The sequence below is a fragment of the Chlorocebus sabaeus genome, chromosome 18 (assembly GCF_047675955.1).
Source record: "Chlorocebus sabaeus isolate Y175 chromosome 18, mChlSab1.0.hap1, whole genome shotgun sequence".
Taxonomy (NCBI): Eukaryota; Metazoa; Chordata; class Mammalia; order Primates; family Cercopithecidae; genus Chlorocebus; species Chlorocebus sabaeus.
In genome coordinates, this window is record NC_132921.1 from 59,466,751 (window position 1) to 59,491,563 (window position 24,813).

Sequence of the window (24,813 nt, forward strand, 5' to 3'; positions counted from 1 at the left end):
GTTTCTCAACCTTGGAATGACATTCCAGCACTGACATTTTGAGTTGGATAATTCTTTGCAGTGGGGACGGCCCTGCACGTTGTAGGATGTTTAGCAGCATCCCTGGCTTCTACTGGCTAGATTCCAGTGGCATACCTTCTGCTCCTCTCCCCAGCTGTGACAACCAAACATTTGTCTAGACACTGCTATATGTCCCCTGGAGGGGAAGATTGCCTGGTTGAGAATCACTGTGCTAGACCAAACTGTTTGAAGGCAGGACCCACATTTAGTGTGTTCTGCTTGGCTGGGTCGGTGAAACTTCACACAGGATATATGCAAACTGGGTGTTATAGGCTGAGCAGGTGTTCACCACAGACAAAGAGATGGGAAGAACATTATGGGGCAAGAGGATGGCACACCCGGACTCCTAGAAGTATGACATGACCTGGCATGTTCCCAAGGCTGTGGGCCATCGGGTGTGGCTGGAATGTGGCTGCACACAGCAGACAGACAGGAGCTAACCCTGGAGAGGGGTAGGTGCAAGTCCCAAAGGACTTTCTGTGTCACACCCAAGTTACTTTGTCCTTTAGGCCAGAGTTCTTCACCGTGATGTGGCAACACATGGGTGTGTGGTGGTCATAGTCACTTCCGAGGTGAGCTGTCTCAAGTCATTTATCTTGAAAAACAGGGTTTTGAAATTTATGAATGACTCACGTAAAATAAAAAAGCAATTAGAGCAAGCAGCTGTCCCTCTTACTCGTTTGGCATTCTGATGTGCTTTCTGCATTGGCAGGGGGAGGGGTGTTTGTGACCTGTGCTGCCCCTGCACTGTGCATGCTGGGGGCTGTGTGTCTCAGGTGAGCTTCATGACCTAGGAGTGTGTTGTAGGCAGAAAAGAGGCTGAGGGTTGCTGCCTGTGGCGCCAAGAAGAATCATCTGTTTTTAAAACAAGCAAGTAGCACAATTAAATTCGCATTTTAGGACAAACCCTTTGGCTGCAAAGTAAAGAATGGATGGGGGGCAACCTTGGAAGAGGGGGACCAGTTAAGGGACTAATGCTGTGAGCCAGGCATGAGATGATGAGAGCCTGAATTGAGACAGAGGCAGGAGGGTTGGTAGGGAGGGAAGACTTCAGATTTGAATGCTGTTATGGGGATAAGTAAAATCAATAGGATATTGTGCTTAGAAGAGGGAGGTGAAGGCCGAAGAGGTGAGGTGGAATGCCACCTAGGTTTCTGGTTTGGCTGCTTAGGAATAGGGAGGATGATTTGAGGGAGAGGTTCAGGGTGATGATTTAGGCATGTTATCACTGGGAGCTTGGCAGGGAGGATGGGAGGGGGCTGAGGGTTGAAACGGTATCTGTTGGGCACAATATATACTGTTCAGTTGATGGACACTGGAAGCCCAAACCTCACCATTGCTCACTATATCCATGTAACAAACCTGCACATATACCCCCAAATCTGTGAATAATAACAATAATAATAATCATTGAGAGCTTGTGGGAGATCATCGTGGCAGTATCCAGGTGAGAACGGGGATTGGGGAATCATCAAAGTAGAGGCAGTGGGAGAAGCAGTGACTATGAGCGAGGCCGTTCAGGAAAAGTCTAGAATAAGAGGAGAAGAGGCCAGGCGCGGTGGCTCACACCTGTAATGCCAGCACTTTGGGAGGCCAAGGCAGGTGGATCTTGAGGTCAGGAGATCGAGACCACCCTGGCTAACAGGGTAAAACTCCATCTCTACTAAAAATACAAAAAATTAGCCAGGCGTGGTGGCACGCGCCTATAGCCCCAACTACTCAGGAGGCAGAGGCAGGAGAATCGCTTGAACCTGGGAGGCGGGAGTTGCAGTGAGCCAAGTTTGCACCATTGCACTCCAGCCTGAGCTCCATCTCAAAAAAAAAAGAAAGAAGAAAACAAGAGGAGAAGAATGTCGATGTCAGTACTTGCTGGACAGCTGGACTCAAGGGAATAGTAGAGATTGAGAAGGAAAGTCTGAGAAATGGGATAATTGGGAAAGAGTGGGAGAAAAGAGGAGTAAACAGAGTTGCACGTGTCTCTTTGTGTCAGTCAGCAGATCTGCTGGGGCTGGATGGTGTTGGAGACTGTAGCACTCTATGAAATTCACGTTGCCTCTTGTCCTTTCCAGGTGGCAGACACTCATTGGTGGAATTTTGCTTCATGTGTCTTGGAAACTGGGCTGGATAGAGATCAACAGCAGTTCAAGGTATAACCTCTCTGTGCTGGACTCATGCGTGATTCACACTCTGCTTCCTTTTGATATTGTATAATTTCATATGATGTTACACTGGAAACACAGAGGTTTATTTATTTACTTATTTATTTATTTTTGAGACAGAGTCTCGCTCTGTCTCCCAGGCTGGGGTGTAGTGGCATGATCTTGGCTCACTGCAACCTCTGCCCCCCAGGTTCAAGTAATTCTCGTGCCCCAGCCTCCCGAGTAGCTGGGATTACAGGCACACACCACCATGCCCGGCTAATTTTTGTATTTTTAGTAGAGACAGGGTTTTACCATGTTGACCAGGCTGGTCTTGAACTCCTGACCTCAAGTAATCCACCTGCCTTGACCTCCCAAAATGCTAGGATTACAGGCGTGAGCCACTATGCCTGGCCAACACAGAGGTTTGTTTGAGTTGTTTGCTCTCTTAGTTCCCTTCTAACTGTGAGGTTTAGTGATTTATTTTCAGATAAAATTCAAATAGTATTTTCCTGGGTAATAATGCCACTAATATAGTATTAACTGATACATTGATGTAGTGTGGGGAAAAAGTTAATTGAGATATGTATTTTATAATGTCAAATTAATTTTGCTTTGTTTTAGATCATAGCATATGATGAATGAAATTATATTTAGCTTAAAAAATTTTTTTAGTAAATTTTTTATTTTGAATTATTTCTGGTTGGGCATGATGGTTCATGCCTGTAATCCCAGCACTTTGGGAAACCAAGGCAGGAAGATCACTTGAGCCCAAGAGTTTGAGACCAGCCTGGACAACATAGGGAGACCCCACCTCTACAAAAATAATAAGAAAAATATTAACCAGGTGTGGTGCGTGCCTGTGTTCCCTGCTACTCGGGAGACTGAGGAGGGAGGATCACCTGAGCCTGGGAGGTCAAGGCTGTAGTTTGCCATGATTACACCACAGCACTCCAGCCTGAGCCACAGCAGGAGACCGTGCCTCAAAAAAAATTCTTACCTATAGAAAAGTTAGAATGATACAATGAACTCCTCTACCCATTACTCAGATTTCCTTATGATGATGATTATTATTTTGAGATGGAGTTTTGCTCTTGTTGCCCAGGCTAGAGTGCAATGGCACAATCTCAACTCACTGCAACCTCTGCCTCCTGGGTTCAAGCGATTGTCCTGCCTCAGCCTCCCGAGTAGCTGGGATTACAGGCACCAGTCACCATGCCTGGCTAATTTTGTATTTTTAGTAGAGATGAGATTTCTCCATGTTGGCCAGGCTGGTCTCAAACTCCCGAGCTCAGGTGATCCGTCCACCTCGGCCTCCCAAAGTGCTGGGATTCTCCCAAAGTGCTGGGATTACAGGCGTGAGCCGCCGTGCCTGGCGATTCCCTTATATTATCACGCTTTTCTTATCATTTTCTCTTGATGTACTGTGCATATATGTATATGTATATGCATACATACGTATATAAATACATAAACTTTTTTTTTCTGAACTTTTTGAAAGTAAGTTGTAGATTTGACAGGAAATGTCTCTTTTCTTTACTTCTGAATTCTTTAGGGTATTTTTCCTAAGAGCAAGGACATTCTCTTATAAGACTGCAATAAAATTATCAAAATCAGGGAGATAATTAACATTGATACAATACTATTATCCCATTTAAAGACCATATTTTGCCAGTTATCTCAATGGTATCTTTTATAGCCCTCCACTCCAAAATTCTAGTCCGGGGTCCAATCCAGATCATGCAATACGTTAGTTGTTATGATTCTATTAAAACAGCCTTTTAAATATGTTTAGGCCGGGCGCGGTGGCTCAAGCCTGTAATCCCAGCACTTTGGGAGGCCGAGACGGGCGGATCACGAGGTCAAGAGATCGAGACCATCCTGGTTAACACGGTGAAACCCCGTCTCCACTAAAAAATACAAAAAACTAGCCGGGCGTGATGGCGAGCGCCTGCAGTCCCAGCTACTCGGGAGGCTGAGGCAGGAGAATGGCGTGAACCCGGAAGGCGGAGCTTGCAGTGAGCTGAGATCTGGCCACTGCACTCCAGCCTGGGCGACAGAGCGAGACTCTGCCTCAAAAAAAAAAAAAAAAAAAAATATGTTTAAAAGAAATTTAGGCCGAGTGCGGTGGCTCACACCTGTTATCCCAGCACTTTGGGAGGCCGAGGCAGGTATATCACTTGAGGTCAGGAGTTCGAGACCAGCCTGACCATGGTGAAACCCCATCTGTAATAAAAATATGCAATTAGCCAGGTGTGGTGGTGCATGCCTGTAATTCCAGCTACTTGAAAGGCTGAGGCAGGAGAATCACTTGAACCCGGTAGGCAGTGATTGCACCACTGCACTCCAGCCTGGGAGACAGAGCGAAACTCCGTCTCAAAAAAAAAAATTTTAAAGACGATGACATTATCTAGCCAAAACTGTAATCCGAATTGGTTATCTACTCCTGCCTCACCTAGATATCCTCCTGATTCTTTGAGAACATCCTTCCTATCCTGAAATGATGCATAAAGTGAAAAGAAAACTAAGTTAAAGTTAATATGAATAAAGTAAACATCACGGCTGAATGAGCAGGCCAAGTCATTCACCTTGTGATGACTCTGCCCAGCTTCTCCATTAATCAGATTAACTGCTTAATTGTTAAGTCACTCCTTTGTTTGGCACTCTGGAGAAGATTTGAGAACATGTTCAGTGTAATATTAATAATTTTGGCTTTTCGACCAGGTGTAGTGGCTCATGCCTGTAATCCCAGCACTTAGGGAGGCTGAGGCAGGAAGATCACTTGAGGTGACCAGCCTGGCCAACATGGTGAAATCCCCTCTCTACTAAAAATATAAAAATGAGCCCAGCGTGGCTACTTGGGAGGCTGATGCAGGAGAATCGCTTGAGCCAGGAAGGCAGAGGTTGCAGTGAGCTGAGATCATGCCACTGCACTCCAGCCTGGGTGACAGAGTGAGACCCTGTCTCAAAAGAAAAAAAAAGAAAAAAGAATAATAATTTTGGCTTCTCCTGAAAATTTAAAACTGGAGAACAAAAAACTAGTATTAAGAAGTTTTATGAAGGAGAGATCCTGGGAACATAGATGTACATTAATGTACCTGATGGTATTATATCATAATCCATATCCAGAAGGAATATTCCACACAATATGCTTAGCTAATCCAAAGGAGAAGTTCATTAAGTCACAATTTTGCATTTTCATGGTATAGTATCCTTAATTGGATGAAATAAAGATACTTTTGGGATTCTATATGTTATATTAAGCACAAGTCTTACTAAATACTCCATTGTTATGGTAGATAGTTCAGTAATAATTGGGCTTCATTTAAACAAATAGGGATACAGAATTCACAAGGCCTGCGATAGTTGCAATATTTAAATACTGAAGGACCCTAGCTCCAAATGGGTAAACATATTCCTTCGAAGAAGCAGGAGCTTGGGCCAGGATGAGGAAATTGGCTATCACATTATGACCTGGGGACCACTGGTGCAGATCAACATGAGTCTTCCTTGCTGATTCTAATTATCACATAATTTCTGATGTAAATTATTTACTTATTAATAGCTGTCTTTAAAAATTAACTTACTCATATTTTCTTAAAAGCAATGCCATTTTTCACGTGAAAAAAATTTTTGTTTATTGTGTTATTAATAAAATATGTATAACATAAGATTTCCCATTTTAACCATTTTAAGTGTACAATTCATTGGCATTGGTTATAGTCACAATATTGTACAATCATCATAACTATTTTTGTCCAGAACTTTTTCGTCATTCCAAACATAAACTCTGTACCCGTTAAATGGTATCTTCCCATTCTCCCCTCCCAGTTGCTCCTGTTCTATTTTCTTTGTCTATGAATTTGCCTATTCTGGGTACCTTGTATATACTGAGTTGTACAATATTTGTTCTTTGGTGTCTGACTTATTTTACTTAGCATTAATGTGTTCAAGTTTCATGCATGTTGTAGCAGGAATCAGAATTTCATTCCTTGTGAAGGCTGAACAATGTCTATATGTATTCATCACATTTTGTTTGTGCATTTATCTGTTGATAGAATTCTCCATACTTTTATTATTTTGTTTTTTGAGGTAAGGTCTTGCTCTGTCGCCCAGGCTGGAGTGCAGTGGCTCAATCTTAGTTCACTGCAGCCTTGAACTTCTTCTGGGCTCAAGCTATCCTCCTACCTCAGTTTCCCAAGTGACTGGGACTACAGGTGTGCACTACCACGCCCAGACAATTGTTTAATTTTCTGTAGAGATGGGGGTTTGCAATATTGCCCAGGCTGATCTCTAACTCCTGACCTCAAGCAATCCTCCCCCTTCAGCCTCCCAAAGTGCTGGGATTACAGGCATGAGCCACTGTGCCCAGCCTTCTAATTGGTGTTTTGAAGGGCTGGTAATGACTAGCAGAACTGGCCAAAGATTCTCAAGATTGCTTCCCTGGAAGAAGTGGTCCTTTGACTGTAGAAGTTTGAAACCCACTAGACACTTATCCCTTGGACTTGACAGTGTGCTGCTGGGTTCTACCTATCTCGGAATATCCGTGATCACATCTTCTTTTCAGCTCCTAGCTAAACTCCACAGAAGTCTTTTCACCTCTGTCTCCTGTAGGTAGGTGTATTCACAGCCGCCCATAGCTCCATGAAACTTTTTGTCAAAGATCCCCATATCTGGGTTTTTGGTGGATCTTGTAACTGCTGGTACGGCTCAGGATTTCCAGTTGCCATGGCCCTTGGCGAAGGAGTGCTACCAGATGTTCAGCAGAAAGATCCAGCACCCACGTTCTTTCGTATGTGCTGGGCTGGGTTTGTATTTGCTGTGGCTGCTGTTTCCTCCTGGACTTGGTTTTCTGATTATGTCATTAGGGAAGTGAAGCCCAGTTTTACTGAGTAACTATGAATGCAGAGATGACAGAGATTTGGCTCTTCTAAAAATGGAAATATCAGGAAGACAGTTTGGAGTCCCAGCGGCTACTGTGGGCTGGGGATTGTAATGGTGGGGCTGGAGAGTGGGTCCTAAGTTAGGACTGGACAGCACAGGACATGGAGAACTCATTTAGATTGCCCTTCTAACCTGGAGCTCAAAGAGGCCCCCATTCCCTCTCATATGTCAAATGAACCTCAGAACCTGGCAACACATTTCTTTTTTCTTTTTCTTGAGATGGAGTTTTGCTCTTATCACCCAAGCTGGAGGGCAATGGCACAATCTCAGCTCACTTCAACCTCTGCCTCCCCGGTTTAAGCAATTCTCCTGCCTCAACCTCCTGAGTAGTTGGGATTACAGGTGCCTACCACCATGCCCAGTTAAATTTTTTTTGTATTTTTAGTAGAGATGTGGTTTCACCATGTTGGTCAGGCTGGTCTCGAACTCCTGACTTCGGGTGATCCGCCTGCCTCGGCCTCCCAAAGTGCTGGGATTATAGGCATGAGCCACCGTGCCCAACCAACACATTTCTTATATTGCAAAGAGGCCGTATCTCCTGTGCCTGCCAGTATTGGCTCTACATAGCAACCTTATGGGGTCATTCTCTTGCCTAGGTGTTTGCCTGGTGACTGGTTGTTGCCACCTAGTCTTGGATGAGGCTCTTGGAACCGTCTGTCTTGGGGTAGATAACACTGTTGTACAGCCATAAACTTGTCAATACATGGCAGTTACTGGTTGCCAAGCCGTTGCAGAACCTTGAAGCAATTTTTCCAGCAGATGCTGAAGTCCTTTGCTAAAGGCTTCCTGTATTTGCAAAAAGTGGTTCTAAAAGAACATTGTGACCCGTTTTATCTGACTGGACATCTGTTAGCACCATGAGACCATGGCATTCTTTTTTTGATTCTGGAACCATTGCAGAAGGCAGGTTCAGGTGTAATTTCATTGGAGACTTCAGATGCAGTCCTATAATTCCTGTATTGCCAGGCTACAGGTTAACCTGCTTGCCACTTTTCGTCTGGTATAAGTAAGAGAGCAAAGTTTGAACTCTCAAGCTTTCAAAGATGAGAAATTCTAAGTTAAAAATTTCATGCTACAATACCTTTGTGACCAGAAATTTCTGAGATGAAACAGAAGCCCACATCCCTTAATTTTTCATCAAGAGTCTTTGCTAGAGAACCATAACAAGTATCTTTGATAAAACCTCCAAATTAACTTAGCGCTGTTTATACAGAAATGAATAGTTAACCAATCATTTAGGGTCCACATTGTATTTATTTTAAAAAATTTATTTATTTAGACACAGAGTCTTGCTCTGTTGCCCAGGCTTGAGTACAGTGGTACAGTCATGGCTCACTGTAGCCTCCAACTTCTAGGCTTAAGAGATCCTCCTGCCTCAGCCTCTTGAGTAGCTGAAACTATAGGTGTGAGCCATCATGCCTGGCTAATTTTTAAAATTTTTGTAGAGATGGCATCTCACTATGTTACCTAGGTAGGTCTCAAACTCCTGGCCTCAAGCAGCCCTCCTGATGGCCTCTCAAAGTGCTGAGATTACAGGCATGAGGCACCATGCCTGGCCATACATTTTATTTATTTGTTTATTTATTTATTTTAGAGATGGGATCTTGCTATGTTGTCCATGATGGCCTCAAACTCCTGGGCTCAGGTAATCCTCCCCATCTGCTTCTGAAGTAGCTGGGACTACAGTTGTGTGCCATTGTGTCTGGCTGTACGTTTTTGTTTTGTTTTGTTTTGTTTTGTTTTTGAGACGGAGTCTCGCTCTGTCACCCAACCTGGAGTGGCGTGATCTTGGCTCATGAGCCTCCTGAGTTCAAGTGACTCTCTTGCCTCAGCCCCCCAGGAAGCTGGGATTACAGACGGGCACCACCACACCTGGCTTATTTTTGTACTTTTAGAAGAGACGGGGTTTCGCTATGTTAGTCAGGCTGGTCTTGAACTCCTGACCTCAGGTGATCCACCCACCTAGGCCTCCCAAAGTGCTGGGATTACAGGCGTGAGCCACCGCACCCCACCCCAACTCTATTTCTTTCTTCCTTTCTTTTCCTTTCCTTTCCTTCACCTTTTCTTTTCTTTTCTTTTCTTTCCTTTTCTCTCCCTCCCTCCCTTCCTTCTTTCCTTCCCCTTCCTTCTTTGCTTTGCTTTGCTTCGCTTTTCTTTCTCACGCTGTTGCCCAGACTCAAGTGCAGTGGCATGATCTCAGCTCACTGCAACCTCTGCCCCCAGGTTCAAGCGATTCTCCTGCCTCAGCCACCCGGGTAGCTGGGATTACCAGCTCCTGCCACCGTGCCTGGCTAATTTTTGTATTTTCAGTAGAGATGGGGTTTCACCATCTTGGCCAGGCTACTCTTGAACTCCTGACCTCGTGATCCACCCACCTCGGCCTCCCAAAGTGCTGGGATTACAGGCATGAGCCACCACGCCTGGCCCTTTTTTTTTTTTTTTTTTTTGAGGCGGAGCCTCCCTCTGTCGCCCAGGCTGAAGTGCAGTGGGATGATCTTGGCTCACTGCATCCTCCGCTTCCCAGGTTCAAGCAATTCTCCTGCCTCAGTCTCCCAAGTAGCTGGGGCTACAGGCACACATCACCATGCCTGGCTATAATTTTTTTTTTTTTGTATTTTTTGTAGAGACGGGGTTTCATCATGTTGGCCAGGCTGGTCTCAAACTCCTGACCTCAGGTGATCTACCCACCCACCTTGGCCTCCCAAAGTACTGGGATTACAGGTGTGAGTGACCACACCCAGCCAACTCTATTTTTTTATACTAACATTGCCTCTGTTCTGTGCTTTTCCTGTAGTCCATCTCCTGAGGCTCACTCAGTGACACATCTAGCCTTGGTCCTCCCAGGAAGGGGTGAGGTAGATAAGGTGGTGCTGGAGGAGGCAACTGCCGAGACAATGGAGGGTACAGGGTAACAGCCCCTAACACTGCAGCAGGGTCAAAGCCTGACTGCCTGGTGGGGAAGGAGAGCAGAGCAGTGGCCTTTCAAACACTGTGGTGTTGGGAGCTGTAGACTGGTTTCTTTGAAGCTCTTATTGGGCTTTAGGGATTGTCAGAACCTTACTGAAGATTTCCATTTCAGCATGAACTAGATTACGTGTTGAGAATCTTGGACCAGAAAAAATGAAACATGAAGTGGGAAGAAGTTATGATTCTGCATGGTCAGAGAGCTGGGAAGAGCCAGTGATGAAAGTGCCTTGAGAAATGGAGCTTGAGGCTGGGCACGGTGGCTCACACCTATAATCCCAGCATTTTGGGAGTCTGAGGCAGGAAGATCACTTGAGCCCAGAAGTTTGAGACCAACCTGGGCAACATAGTGAGACCCTCTCTCTTAAAAAAAAAAAAAGGGGGGGGACTTTACAGAAACCCAGTGGTCATGTGGTCCTTTGTGTGTAGCCCAGGGCACTGCCTAGTGTGTGAAGCCTTGAGCACCACAACTAGTAAGGTCCAGAGGTTGGGACTCAGGCTGCCTTATTCTAAATTGGGCCAACAGATGTGCCCGGAGTAAATATCTTAGCCTTGTGGGCTCTACTATCTCTGCTGCAGCTACTCAGCTCTGCTGTTAGAGCATAAAAATAGCCATAGACAATACATAAACGGTTGGGTGTGACAGTGTGCCAATAAAATGCTATTTTCAGAAACAGGCAGCAGGTGGGGTTTGGTCTGTGGGCCATAGTTCTTTGACTCCACATCTAAAATATGTTCCATGAGAAACTATCATCACGGGGCTCTTGGGTTCAAGAAATATTAGGGCTGGACTTTGTCAAGGGAATGTGATCCTCTCTGAGTCAGGAGGAAGAGTGAAGAATGAAAGAGAAAAGTCTAAAGAAAGTGAGAAGAAGGGAGAAAGGGGGCAATAAGACTGACGAGCATAGTCACCAGTGGTGGACCAAAAAAAAAGAAATCTAGAGGTCTTCTACAATTAGTGATGTAATATGCAGAAGTCCTTTCCAACTTTAAAGAAAATACTGACTTTACATTTGTAAGGTATTAGTATTTTAGGCAATGCCAGTAGTCAACATGAACCTTGGTTTCTTTTTGTTGTTTGTTTTTTGAGACAGAGTCTTGCTCTGTTGCCCAGGCTGGAGTACAGTGGCATGTTCTTGGCTCTGCAACCTCCACCTCCTGGGTTCAAGGGATCCTCCTGCCTCAGCCTCCCAAGTAGCTGGGATTACAGGTGCGTACCACCAGGCCTGGCTAATTTCGTATTTTTAGTAGAGATGGGGTTTCACCATGTTGGCCAGGCTGACCTCGAACTCCTGACCTCAAGTGATCCTCTCCTGCCTCGGCCTCCCAAAATGTTAGGATTACAGGCATAAAGCACCACGCCTGGCCTTTTGCTGTCTTATTTTCATGTTTGGAAACTATTTTATGATCCACTAGGTGTCAGTGTAACATAGAATTTTCAAAAATTCAGCTTCAGGAGCCTTTTCAGCACCCAGGAAAAGCTAAACTGCAAATTGTTTTCAGGGAGCAGATGTTCTCTCAATAATGCATGCTCTATTTGAAAAACAAGTAATTTAATTTAATTAGCCTTCATCTCAATAACAACAGTTTTGTAAACCGTGCCAACAGACTTTTGTTAGCTCCTTGTAAAATGCTTTGTTCATCAGGGTTCTTAGGGATGATAGAGTGTGTATGGAAACAAAAAACAGGCCCATGATTCAAACAAGATGCAATAGTTGTGCTTATTAATAGTTAAGAAAGATCATCTATTACCACAGTTTTCAAATTAGACCCCTTGGCAAATAGTCCTTCAACATGGTAAGGTCTGCAGTCTTTGTGGCTAGGAGTTGCTGGGAGACCCTACGGCACACACACTCTTCCTTTCTTTCTTTTCTTTCTTTTCTTTTCTTTTCTTTTCTTTTCTTTTCTTTTCTTTTCTTTTCTTTTCTTTTCTTTCTTTCTTTCTTTCTTTCTTTCTTTCTTTCTTTCTTTCTTTCTCTCTCTCTCTCTTTCTTCCTTTCTTCCTTTCTTTCCTTTCTTTCTCTTTCTCTTTGTTTTTCTTTCTCTCTTTCTCTTTCTCTCTTTCTTTCTTTCTTTTTCTTTCTTTCTTTTTCTGTCTTTCTGACTTTCTTCTTTCTCTCTCTCTTCCCTTCCCTTCCTTTCCCTCTGCCTTCCCTCTCCCTTCCCATCCCTCTCCCTTCCCTTCTCTCTCCCTTTCCTTCCCTGTCCCTTCCCTTCCCTCTCCCTTCCCTTCCCTTCCCTTCTTCTGTAGCTCAGTAGCTCCCTAGAGGCCCGCATACCACAGGCACCTGAGATCCCACCAGGACCGTCTCAGGATTTAATTCCATCTTGCCTCCTTTGTGGGCCAACGGGACAATGAAAGAATAAACCAGCACAGGAGGCCCAGATGGCATCAGCTGAAGAATTAGAGGTGGCGAATTGTTGCATTAGTTGCATGTGCCTAGTTTGTTCCTGATGTTCAGGCCTCTGGCTAGCCTAGAATCAGACAGCATTAGATCTGTAAAGGAGGGCAGGTCATCACAACCTCTCTGGAAGGTGATTTGGTACCCAGTTATGAACTTTTTTCTTTCTTTCTTTTTTTTTTTTTTTGAGATGGAGTCTCACTGTGTTGCCCAGGCTGGAGTGCAGTGATGCGATCTTGGCCCACTGCAGCCTCTGCCTCTCAAGTTCAAGCAATTGTCATGCCTCAGCCTCCTGAGTAGCTGGGATTACAGGTGCCCGCCATGTGCCTGGCTAATTTTTGTGTTTTTAGTAGAGATGGGGTTTCACCATGTTGGCCAGGCTGGTCTTGAACTCCTGACTTCAGGTGATCTGCCCATTTCAGCCTTCCAAAGTGCTGGGATTATAGGCGTGAGCCACTACACCCAGCCCCAAGTTACGAACTTTAATGCACTTATCTTTTAATAGCGTTTCCGCTTCAGGGAATTTATCCTGCATATCGCAAAAACACCATGAATATGAGACAAGAATGCAGTTGACCGTTGATATTTGTGGGGGACTGGTTCTAGGATCCCTCTCAGATAACAACATTTCCAGATGGTAAAGTCCCTGATATAAAACAGCACAGTATTTGCACATAATCTACACATGTCCTCCCATACATGTTAAATCATCTCTAGATTACAACGTAAATGCGAGTCAGTAGTTGTTATGCTGTATTGTTTAGAGAATAATGACAAGAGAGAGGTTTGTCCATGTTCAATACAGATGCAACCATCCTTTTTAAAAATATTTATTTATTTATTTATTTTTTAGAGACGGAGTCTTGCTCTGTCGCCCTGGCTGGAATGCAGTTGTGTGATTTCGGTTCACTGCAGCCTCCACCTCCTGGGTTCAAGCCATTCTCTTGCCTCAACTTCCCAAGTAACCGGGACTACAAGCATGTGCCACCATGCCCAGCTAATTTTTGCATTTTTTTAAGTCAAGACGGGATTTTACTATAGGTTGGCCAGGCTGATCTCGAACTCCTGACCTCAGGTGATCCTCTGCCTCGGCCTCCCAAACTGCTGGGATTACAGGGCGTAAACCACCTTGCCCGGCCTTTTTCCTAATATTTTTGATCTGTGATTGATTGAATCCATGGATACAGAGGGCCGACTGTATATTTAAGGGTAACCACCCAGTATTAGAGTAGTAAAAATGTAGGATTAGCTTAAATGTCCAGCAGTAGGGCTGGTATTGAATTATTGATAAATTGGGGATGACTTTTTTGACCTGGAAAGATGTGAAGTGAAGCAGTTTGTAAACAATGTGTACAACAGCATCCCGTTTTTGTTGAGTGTTCATATGTGTGCATATAGACACTGATTGGAAGGAGATATAGTAAGGTATTAACAGTGGTTTCCTGTGGGGAGTAACATTGTAGTTGTAATCTTTTCCTTGACTATCTGTATTTTCAAAAATTTCTGGTATAGATAGATACTACTTTTTTTCTTTTTTTTCTTTTTGAGATGGAGTTTCACTCTTGTTGCCCAGACTGGAGTGCAGTGGCACAGTCTTGGCTAACTGCAACCTCCGCCTCCTGGGTTCAAGCAATTCTCCTGCCTCAGCTTCCCAAGTAGCTGGAATTACAGGTGCCCACCACTATGCCTGGCTAATTTTTGTATTTATAGTAGAGACAGGATTTCCCTATGTTGGCCAGGCTGGTCTGGAACTCCTGACCTCAGGTGATCCGCCTGCCTTGGCCTCCCAAAGTGTTGGAATTAAACCTGTGAGCCTCTGCGCCCAGCCAGGTACTACTTTTTAATAAGTAAAAGAGAGATAAGATATAGAAAGCACAATAACTACCTCTATTCCAAGATTCTAAGTTTAAGTTCACGTCTATTAAAGGAAAATATGTGTGTTTTTAAATGCAGTTAGTTGTTGTCACAGTTCTAGGTTACAGCATGTTTGTTAATAAATGTTTATTGAATTTGAAATTGTTAGAATTCCCCATTAGGGCCATTTCAGAGAGACGGGTGTGGGATGTAGGCGTTTTTTGCTTTTATCCCTGCCCTTGAAAACTGAGTAGCTGTCAACACTGGCAATTCTATTCAGAGCAAAGTCTCTAAAGGGCTAGAGAAAAGGAAGAAATGTCAGTTATGGTCATAGCTGGATTTTGTTGCTGTTGTTTTCCTCTTGTAACAATCTAGAGAGAGAAGACAAAAAAATGTTTTACGTTACCAAAGTAATGCTTGGAGAGTCATTCTGCAAATATTTGAGTGTCTGCTATATGCCAGGCATTGTTCTTGGTGCTGGAGATGTGCAGGAAGCAAAACAAAGATTGTTGCCCTTGTGGAGCTGACGTTCTAGTTGAGGTAGAGAGACAATAAACACATGAAAATATAAGTGCATAATGTGTCAATCATGGTACATGTAGAGAATATAGCTAGGTAAGAGGTTAGGGGTGTGTGTGTGTGTGTGTGTGTGTCCCAGGCCAGGGAACTGGGGGTTATTTTATGTAGAGTGGGTAAGAAAGACTCACAGATAAAATAACTTTTAGGCAGATATCTGAGTCTGTGAGAGAACGGGCCATGCAGGTAATTTGCGGGAAGAGGGTTCCTGGCAGAGGAAACAGTAGCCAACCCGGAGGTGCTTGGCATATTTGCTGACCCGCAATAAGGCCAGAGTGCTGTTTTATTTCCACTTGTAAGTAAAAACTTTATTGTAGGTAACTTTACTCATATCCAAGGATAAAGTCATGAAAGTGAATTTTCTGGCTCAAAAAGTATGCATATTGAGGCTTTGGATAAATGCAGCCAAGTAGTACGTACATACCTTACGGAAAGATACCAGTCTGTATCTCACAGCAGCGTGCAGGTGTTGGTTTCATTATCCCCTCTATTGGATATAACTTTTAAAAATTGCTAGTTTCTTGGGCAAAGCCTGATGTATCTTTAATTCAAAATTATTTAATTTAAATTTCTTTTTATTATTAGGGAAGTTGGATAATTTTTCATATGTTTATTGGTCATTTATATTTCTTGTGTGTGTGTGTATGAGAGAGAGAAAGAGACAGACAGACAGACAGAATTACCTGTTTTTGTCCACTGACTCTTTTTTTCTGGAGAGCTGATTTTTCTTTTCTTGTTGATTTATCATACATTAAGGATATTAAACTCCAGCTTGTTTCATATGTCGCCAGTGTTTTTTCCTGGTTTGTTAATTTTCTGTTGATTTTCTTTATGGTGTTTTTAGCTGTTGCATTTTATGTGGGCAGATCTGTCAGTCTTCCTTGATGGTTTCTGTCCTTTTAGTGATGTATAGAAAAGCCAGAAGGGCAACATTTATTGAGGTGGTTGTTTTTAATGTGCCATGCACTGCCCCCCAATACTGTATATTCATTCTCTTATCTTCTCAGAATCCTTCTGAGCATTATTATCCCCATCTGATAAGTGAAAAAAGTGAGTTCTCATTGCAGACTATGGATATGGATCCAGTTTTGCCTGACCACATTAAAAGGAAAACTTTAGGCTGGGCACAGTGGCTCATGCCTATTAATCTTAGCACTTTGGGAGGCTGAGGTGGGAGAGTTGTTTGAGGCCAGGAGTTCAAGACCAGCCTGAGAAACACAGGGAGACACTGTCTCTACAAAAATAAAATAAGGTAATTAGCATGGCATGGTGGCGTGCACCTGTGGTCCCAGCTACTTAGGAAGCCTGAGGTGGGAGAATTACTTGAGCCTGGGAGGTTGAGGCTGCAGTGAGCCGTGATGGCACACTGCACTCCAGCCTGGGCAACAGAGCGAGACCCTATCCCTAAATAAATAAAGACAAGAAAAACTTTAGACAAAATAAATTTAACAGAGATTATTTGGTCAAACAACAATTCATGATTCAGGCAGCACTCAGAACCAGAGGAGGCTTAGAGAACTCTACTGCAGCAGCCTGGCTGTGAGCTTTTATAGCTGAAGTAGCTGAATGTGGAAATAAAGATACTACATAATTGGCTAGAGCTAGGCATTGGCTTTCTTTGGGTATAGTTCAGTGGGAGGTCCCTGATTTTTAACCAGTTGGTTGGTTGACTGTGATTGGTTGAGGCTCAGTTTTGGTTTTTCTTTTTCAGTCAGTTACAAGAAATGCATCCAAGTTTGGGTGTGGTCTGCTTACTTAGGAGCCTCTAGTGCCGAGACAGGATCAGGCTAATGGCCTCCTTATCTGCTGTAACACCACAAAGGTCACATTCTTTCCACTCTGTGAAACCTTTTGCCCTGAACTGTGTACATCCTTCCCGCCACCACCCCTACATGACCTGGCTTACACTAGAACAAAACATAGCCCAGCCCAGGGAAACGTGTGAAGTTTCTCTGTCTCGTAGAGCTATTGGCTAAAGTTAATCTGCAAATTGCTGGCAGTTCCTTGGGAGCAAGAAAACTATAATTTCAAAAGATTCGGATAACCATGTAAATGTTGTAAGATTATACTCTCTAGTGCCCAGAATCAGGTATGAGTTGTATCACTTGTTGCCATATCTCCCTACAAAATAATCCTTAGGTACAGCAGAACTAACTAGGATTTTAACGTTGTAGCTTCATTTCTTCCTGAAGAAATGATTTTAAAAAATATTTCAGGAGATGACAAAAGCACAAAGAAGCACTACACTTTCAGCTCATGTCTTTACCTTGTCTCTATACTACCTGGAAAAGTATAGAAGTCTCAGTCGTCATGGATTTTATACATACCAGGTAACTAACTGTTGAAAGGTCTGACCCCACCAGATTGTGACAGCACAATAACAGTTGTGGAAACCTGTAAAGCCAGAGATCCAAATCCTTATTCCTGAGCAGCAAGAATAAGCATCAACAGTTCTTCAAATTATGTATGTGGAGCTGTCAGCCATTCTCTCTCCTTCCCCCACACCCCTCTCTCTCCTCGCATGACTACTACAGTCTGTTTATTGCCTAAGTCTCCCGCTGGACTTGGTCTGTCATATTAAGAGCTGTGTCTTCATTGACTAGAAGATTGGAATATAGTGGGTGCTTAATGAATATTAATGAGTTAACGAGTGTTTTAGTTCATTTGGGCTTTTGTAACAAAATACCATAGACCAACTGGCTTATAAACAACAGAAATTGGCCGGGTGTGGTGGCTCACGCCTGTAATCCCAGCACTTTGGGAGGCCAAGGCAGGCGGATCACTTGAGGTCAGGAGTTTGAGATCAGCCTGACCAACATGGTGAAACCCCGTCTCTACTAAAAAATACAAACATTAGCCAGGTGTGGTAGTGGACACCTGTAATCCCAGCTACTCAGGAGGCTGAGGCAAGAGAATCTCTTGAACCCGGGAGGCGGAGGCTGCAGTGAGCCGAATTCGTGCCATTGCACTCCAGCCAGGGTGACAGAGCGAGACTCCATCTCAAATACATAAATAAATAAACAACAGAAATTTATTTATCACAGCTCTAGAGGCTGTGAAGTCCAAGATCAGGGCACCAGCAGATTTGATGACTGGTGAGGGCCCACTTTTCTGATTCATAGGAGGTGCCTTCCAGCTGCGTCCTCACTTGGTTCAAGAAGTGAACAAGGTCCCTTGGGCCTGGAATTTCTTTTTTTTTTTTTTTTTTTTTTTTGAGATGGAGTCTTGCTCTGTTGCCCAGGCTCGAATGCAGTGTCACGATCTCAGCTCACTGCAACCTCCGCCTCCTAGGTTCCATGAATTCTCCTGCCTCAGCCTCCTGAGTAGCTGGGACTACAGGCATGGGCCACCACACCAAACTAATTTTTGTGTTTTTAGTAGAGATGGGGTTTCACCATGTTGGCCAGAATGATCTCTATCTCTTGACCTTGTAATCTGCCTGCCTCAGCCTCCCAAAGTGCTGGGATTACCAGTGTGAGCCACCATGCCTGGCCTTTTTTTTTTTTTTGAGAGGGAGTCTCGCTCTGTCGCCAGGCTGGAGTGCAATGGCGTGATCTCGGCTCACTGAAACCTCTACTTAGCCCACTGCAAGCCTCCTGAGTTCAAGCGATTCTCCTGTCTCAGCCTCCCGAGTAGCTGGGACTACAGGCACAGGCCACCACACCCAGCTAATTTTTGTATTTTCAGTATAGATGGGTTTCACCATGTTGGCCAGGATAGTCTTGGTCTCCTGAGCTCGTGATCTACCCACCTCGGCCTCCCAAAGTGCTGGCATTACAGGCGTGAGCCATCGCGCCTTGCCTGCGGCTGTTTTATAGGGACACTAATCCCATTCATGAAGGCTCTTCCCTTATGGCATAATCACTTCCCACAAGACACCACGTCCTAGTACCATCACTTTGGAGGTTAGAACTTCAACATGTGACTTTTGAGGGGACGCAGATTCAGACCATAGCAATGAAGAATAGTTTTGTGGCAACATCTTTCCAAGCCACAGAAGGCTCTTATTGCTGTAATAATAAACTAAAGGGAGACATTATGTTGAAGAAAATGTTATGTGTATTTATTTATTTTTTTCTTGAGAGGGAGTCTTGCTCTGTCGCCAGGCTGGGGTGTAGTGGCAGTCTCGGCTCACTGCAATCTCTGCCTTCCAGGTTCAAGAGATTCTCCTGCTTGAGCCTCCCGAGCAGCTGGGACTACAGGCACAAGCCACCATGCCCAGCTAATTTTTGTATTTTTGGCAGAGATGGGTTTCACCATGTTGGCCAGGATGGTCTCAATCTCCTGACCTCATGATCCACCCACCTTGTGTATTTTATTCTCAAAACTGAAGGATAAGGAAATACAGTAAAATCAAATGTAAGATGTACTTAACAGTGCATTCTTGCTCACTAGAGGACAGGAAAGGATCCGTGATCCAGTTGCCTACTCGATATCTCTGGTTGGGTGTCCTAAAAGCATCTCAAATTAATAATTTTCAAGACTGAATTAATGATTTTCTCCAGTCAAGCCTTTTCAACTTTTTCTTGTCTTAATGCACCACCCCAACCCTGTTCCAACATATTCTCCATACTATAGCCAGAGCAACCTTGTCAAAATGCAAATTAGACCATATTATGCTCTCCCTACCCTGAGTTTATTCCTCCATCTACTCAAGCTACACTTGCCTTCCTCCAATTTCCTGTTGCCACAGGGCCTTTGCACATGCCATGTTTATGTCTGGAATGTCGCATCCCTTGCACTGTTCTACCCTATCTCCTGTAGCCAGTTTAACTTTGAATTTCATCTCAAACATCACTTACATGGGTAAGATTTCCCTATTCTCACTGATTAGGTCAGTTTCCCTTATGGTATAGCATAGTCCTTTAGTCTCCTTTATAACAGTTATCAATGTAGTGTTTTCATTTATTTTATGTGAACAAAACACATACAGTTCCCACCCGTGTGACACAGTGTATTTGAGGGGTGGAGGAGACATTAATAATATATCCAGGAGCTCCCTTTTCTGACTCTGTCAGTCAGATAATTAGTGGGTTAATTGAAAGTCACATAAATCAGGGAATCTTATTTTTATTTTTTATTTTTTTGAGATGGAGTCTCACTCTGTCACCCAGGCTGGAGTGCAGTGGCATGATTTTGGCTCACTGCAACCTCCACTTCCCGGATCCAAGTGATTCTCCTGCCTCAGCCTCCTGAGTAGCTGGGACTACAGGCGCCGGCCACCACACCAAGCTGATTTTTGTATTTTTAGTAGAGACAGGGTTTCACCATATTGGCCAGGCTGGTCTCAACCTTCTGACCTTGTGATCTGCCCATCTCGGCCTCCCAAAGTGCTGGGATTACAGGTGTGAGTCACCGCTCCTGGCCTATTTTTATATATTTTTTTAAGAGACAAGGTCTTACCCCTGCTGTCCAGGTTGGAGAGCAATGGCATGATCATGGTTCACTGCAACCTTGACCTCCTGGGCTCAAATGATTCTCCCACCTTAGCCTCCTGAGTAGCTGAGACGACAGTCTCAACCCACCACACTCAGCTGAATTTTTAAATTTTTTATAGTGACAGGCTTGCTGTGTTGCCCAGACTGGTCTGAAACTCCCAGCCTCAAATTATCCTCCCATTTTGGCCTCCCGAAGTGCTGGGTTTATAGGTGTGAGCTACTGCACCTGGCCTAGGGAATCATCTTTTGCTGAAACAGTCTATTTATTTTAATTAAAGACATATAAATGTGCATTAATTTGCTGATTTTGTGGTAAGGCTTTTCGTTTGTGTGTGGATTGTTGACTGGTATCCTTTTCTTGCATATACTACACTTAGCATATACTCTATGATTTTCCACTGAAGTACATGGTTAAAGTAGAATGAGACCTTTGATACTTTGAAACAATACAAATCCAGAGTCTTTGATTTTTAATTCTTTTTCCTTTTTGCCCTATCCCTTCACACTTGCCTTGCCCACACCTGTTTTGTCAGCAGTTTTTCCAGTGATTCAAATGTATTATTCTTAGCAGCGGCTGTGGTCTTAGGTTGGTGTGTGGTGGAGAAATACAGCCGTCACACTGACATGGTGGCTCTACAGTCTGCCACCTCTCCTGTGTGTCTGAAGTGCCGTGAGTGTGTGTTGCTTTGGCCCTGTTGCCCCTGAGGGAGATGACTTTGGAGAACTCAGCACCGGGATCCCGTGCCTGGGAGGTGATCCCGTGCCTGGGAGGTGGTCCCACGTCTGGAGCCAGATACCCACTCCGCTGTCCTCTAACACTTCCCGGAAGTCTGTTTGGTCCTACTAGTCCTGTGTATCTCTTTTCTAGTTAAAGTTATTTCTTTGTATTTGAGGGTAGGAGTGTTAAAATACAAGGTGTTCCCTAGGCATGTTTTCTTTTCCTCGCATCCCTGGCCATTCAGACACCCTGATGCCTCTTGGAATATATAACTCAGCAGTTTTCTTTGTTTTACGAGGGCATGGAGTACACATGTCTGGGGCCTCGCTGACCTTACATTCCAAAGTCCTGGGCCTCCCGCAGTGAGGCCAGCTGCCGTCTCACCCAGTGCACCTCCTCCTTCCTCCTCAGTGCCCTGCCTGCAGTATGTGCTCTGGGCTTCCTTCTGGTGCACAACAGGCCATGGGCCTGTATCCTGCCTCCCTTGATTCATGCGAGCTTAATGTCAAGTGGGAAAAGCCATTTCCTAGAAGAATAGCAATTGACTGATGTCACCCCTGACCCATTGTGATGGAGGTTGGGATCTTACTTTATCTGTTCATCTTTTGGTTGGGGATGCCGACATCTATCGCAGCAGGACTAGTGAGAACAGAATATCCCTCAGATAATTGGCCACTTGGTCAATTATCCAAGTGTTTGCAGCTAATCTATTTGTATGTCAGTGTCTCCCATTAGATTATGAGATCCGTGAAGGCAAAATACGAACGGGCATTTAACAGCTAGGGCTTTGGAGCCAGACAGACCTCAATTCAAATTCTAGCTTTGCCATTTACCAGCTCTTCTAACCACAGGCAAATTATCTAAACTCTTGTGTCTCAGTTTCCTCATCTGCACAATGAGGGTAATAATAATAAATACCTTCCTCATAAGATTGTTGTGCAACTTTAAGAAAGGTGCAGCATATAAAACATTTAAAACAAAAATGCAGCATATAAAACATTTAAAACATATAAAACAAAAAGCCAGCAAAGTGCCTGGTTTGTGGCAAGTGCTCAATAAATGTTACCTATGATGCTGCTGTTATTGATAATTCTCGGCACCTTGTAAGTTGTTGTGACTATTTGCACAATAAATTTATACAGCGAGTAAGGTTGGAAGGCCCTTACTAGAGACTGGAAACATTTAAATGCTAGATTCTCTGGGAAGTTGTACATATCAGGCCTCATGTTGGATGGAGTGCCTGCCCATGCTAATAAAATTAACAAAGACCATTTCTTGAGCAGGCATCATGCCAGGAGATCAGTTCATTGAGTTAGTTGGGATTATTATGTTATATCCTGCTGGAATAATTTCATTTATTTTTATTCATTATTAGGATAACTCTGGGAACTTGAATTAGTAGATCGAATGTATTTCTTTTTTATTTTTTTGAGACAAGGTCTTGTGTCATCCAGGCTTGATTGCAGTGGCCTGATCTCAGCTCACTGCAACCTCTGCCTCCTGAGCTCAAGTGATTCTCCTCCCTCAGCCTCCCGCGTAGCTGGGATTATAGGCGCTCGCCACCACCAGGCGCGGCTAACTTTTGTATTTTTAGTAGAGATGGGGTTTCACCATGTTGGCCTGGCTTGTCTAGAACTCCTGACCTCAACTGACGCACCTGTCGTGGTTTCCCAAAGTGCTGGGATTGCAGGCCTGAGCCACCATGCCCGGCCAATAAAATGCATTTCTAGCTAATGAGAGAAGCAGGTTGCAACCTCAGTGATATGCACTGCATGTGAGAACTAGGATTTTGATTCTGACTTGTAAGAGAAAAGCAGTTCCTGGTGTGGCTACAATTGAAAAATAAATGTACCCTTTGGAAGTGCTTGAAGAGTCCCTGAACCAGAATCCCAGCAATGCCAGGTTAATGGTTGAAAAAGCCAGACTATGGCCACCCAACTGAAGTTCTGGGATTATTTTTTTCAACTTCATCCCTTGAAACTGGTTCTTTTTATTGTGATTCCACGGAGCTGTTTGGTGTAGTGCCTGAGTAAATAACCTTTTCAATTTTTAATAATTTTTTGTGGATTCAAAACTTTTGGCTACTTAAAATCCAAAGAATAATTGTTCACTGCCCTTGAAAAAAAAACAATCTGTTCTGTCTTCCAAGCTGCAGCAAGGCGTTTACCATTTCCATTTCTGGGACCTCTTAGGCTAGGTGATCGGTAACGATGGGATTGTTGGTAGGATGGCTTTGTCTGCCTCCACTACTCAGTGAATGAAGACCACATCTCACTCAACAAGCCTGCCAGGGATGTTTAGACAGCCTCTGTTGCTGTAGTTGATGCATCTGGAGGGTCAATCTTTGCAGCTGTGTCTTTCTTAACAAAAAGTGGCAAAAGTGTTACTGCTTTTTCTCCCTCTTTTCAGATCTCATGTTCTGGCGTGGCTTCCTGCTTCAGTGCTGTTTGTGGGTATGATCTATGCTGGGTCCAGAGCCTTGTCCAGACTGGTAAGTGTTAGAGGTTCAGGGGGAACAACTCCTCTCTCCCTTTCCCCTTTGCCTTTTAACTTACTGTGCCTCAGATCAATAAGGGCAGAGAATCACTATAATAATGATAAAGCTAGATTGGAGAACAAGTCTTGGGCCTGAGGCCAACATGAGACCTATTGCCTCCTTTTGTTGAGTTGAAGATAATCAGATAACAGGGAAGGCCAACTTGTGTTACAAGGTGGGGATGCACAGGGAGAAAAAGAGTAGTGGTATTTGTGGAGCTGGCCAGAGACAGGCCCTGCTGGGACTGCTTCCCCGTGGAGATGGGCAGAGTGGGAATGTCCCAGCTCTGCCTGAATGCAGGCTGTCCACGGGAGTAGGAAGGCAGGGCCCAAACTACTCCTTGCTTCTGAGGAACCAAACCCTGCCCACTGGTAATGTGACCTGGTGAGCTTGGTCGTGGATGCAAATGCCTGGCACAGGGTTGATGTCCTGTACATGGGGAAGCTAGTAAAACAAGCTGTCTGTTTTGTTCTCCCACCACTTCCCGGCAGGACTGAGCTCCTCAAATGCAGGAACTGTGAAGAGCAAAGCTACTTCCAGATACATTATTTGGAACTCCAAAAATTTATTTATTTTGCCATCAAAAGAGAATCCATTAAAACCATCATTAACAGAAAGTGGCTTAAATATCAGGAAAGATGTTAATACCTCCTCCAGTCTTGTACCGTGACTGCTAACTGTTTTTATCTATCAGAAAATAGTTGTATTCTAACTTCAGGGAAAGTGCAGAATGTGCAAAACAATTTAGTCTTTTCATGTAAAATTCTTGTTGTTATGTTAGCCCCTTAGATCTCAGCTATAAAAACAGTAAAAACAAATAAACTCTGCCTAATTGGATAACAATGTTATTGTTAGGACAGCAACTCCAAAGTTGCAAAATAGCAGTGAGGACTGTAATTTTGAAGTTAAATAATCATTTTTCTTTCATGATTCATAAGCTTGAGTAGATGGGGTGATGTATGCAATGGGGAAGAACCTTCCTGGGTGGGCTTGAGAACTGACCCACGGTGCACGTTGCTGCTCAGCTCAGACCACGAGGCTTGCCCTGGTTGTCTGCTGCGCCTTCTTTGTTCTCAGGCTCTTACTGTCTCAGTTTATACCCTTTGGCCTGCAGAGAGTATTTCCTCTCCTATGCCATAGACTGTCGGATTTTGGTAAAAGCAATGTGTTGCTCAAGTGCTTT

At 44.0% G+C, this 24,813-nt stretch overlaps 1 protein-coding gene across 3 annotated transcripts in view; it reads left to right on the top strand.

The window, feature by feature from the left end:
- Positions 1–24,813, top strand: part of TMEM241 (transmembrane protein 241) — a 144,540-nt gene that overhangs the window by 13,141 nt on the left and 106,586 nt on the right. For all 3 annotated transcript variants that reach the window (XM_073006424.1, XM_007974461.3, XM_037982443.2), the window contains exons 3-4: positions 2,130–2,207; positions 23,504–23,585. In XM_073006424.1, coding sequence (XP_072862525.1) covers positions 2,130–2,207; positions 23,504–23,585 — 160 coding nt within the window. The remainder of the gene's footprint in view (positions 1–2,129; positions 2,208–23,503; positions 23,586–24,813) is intronic.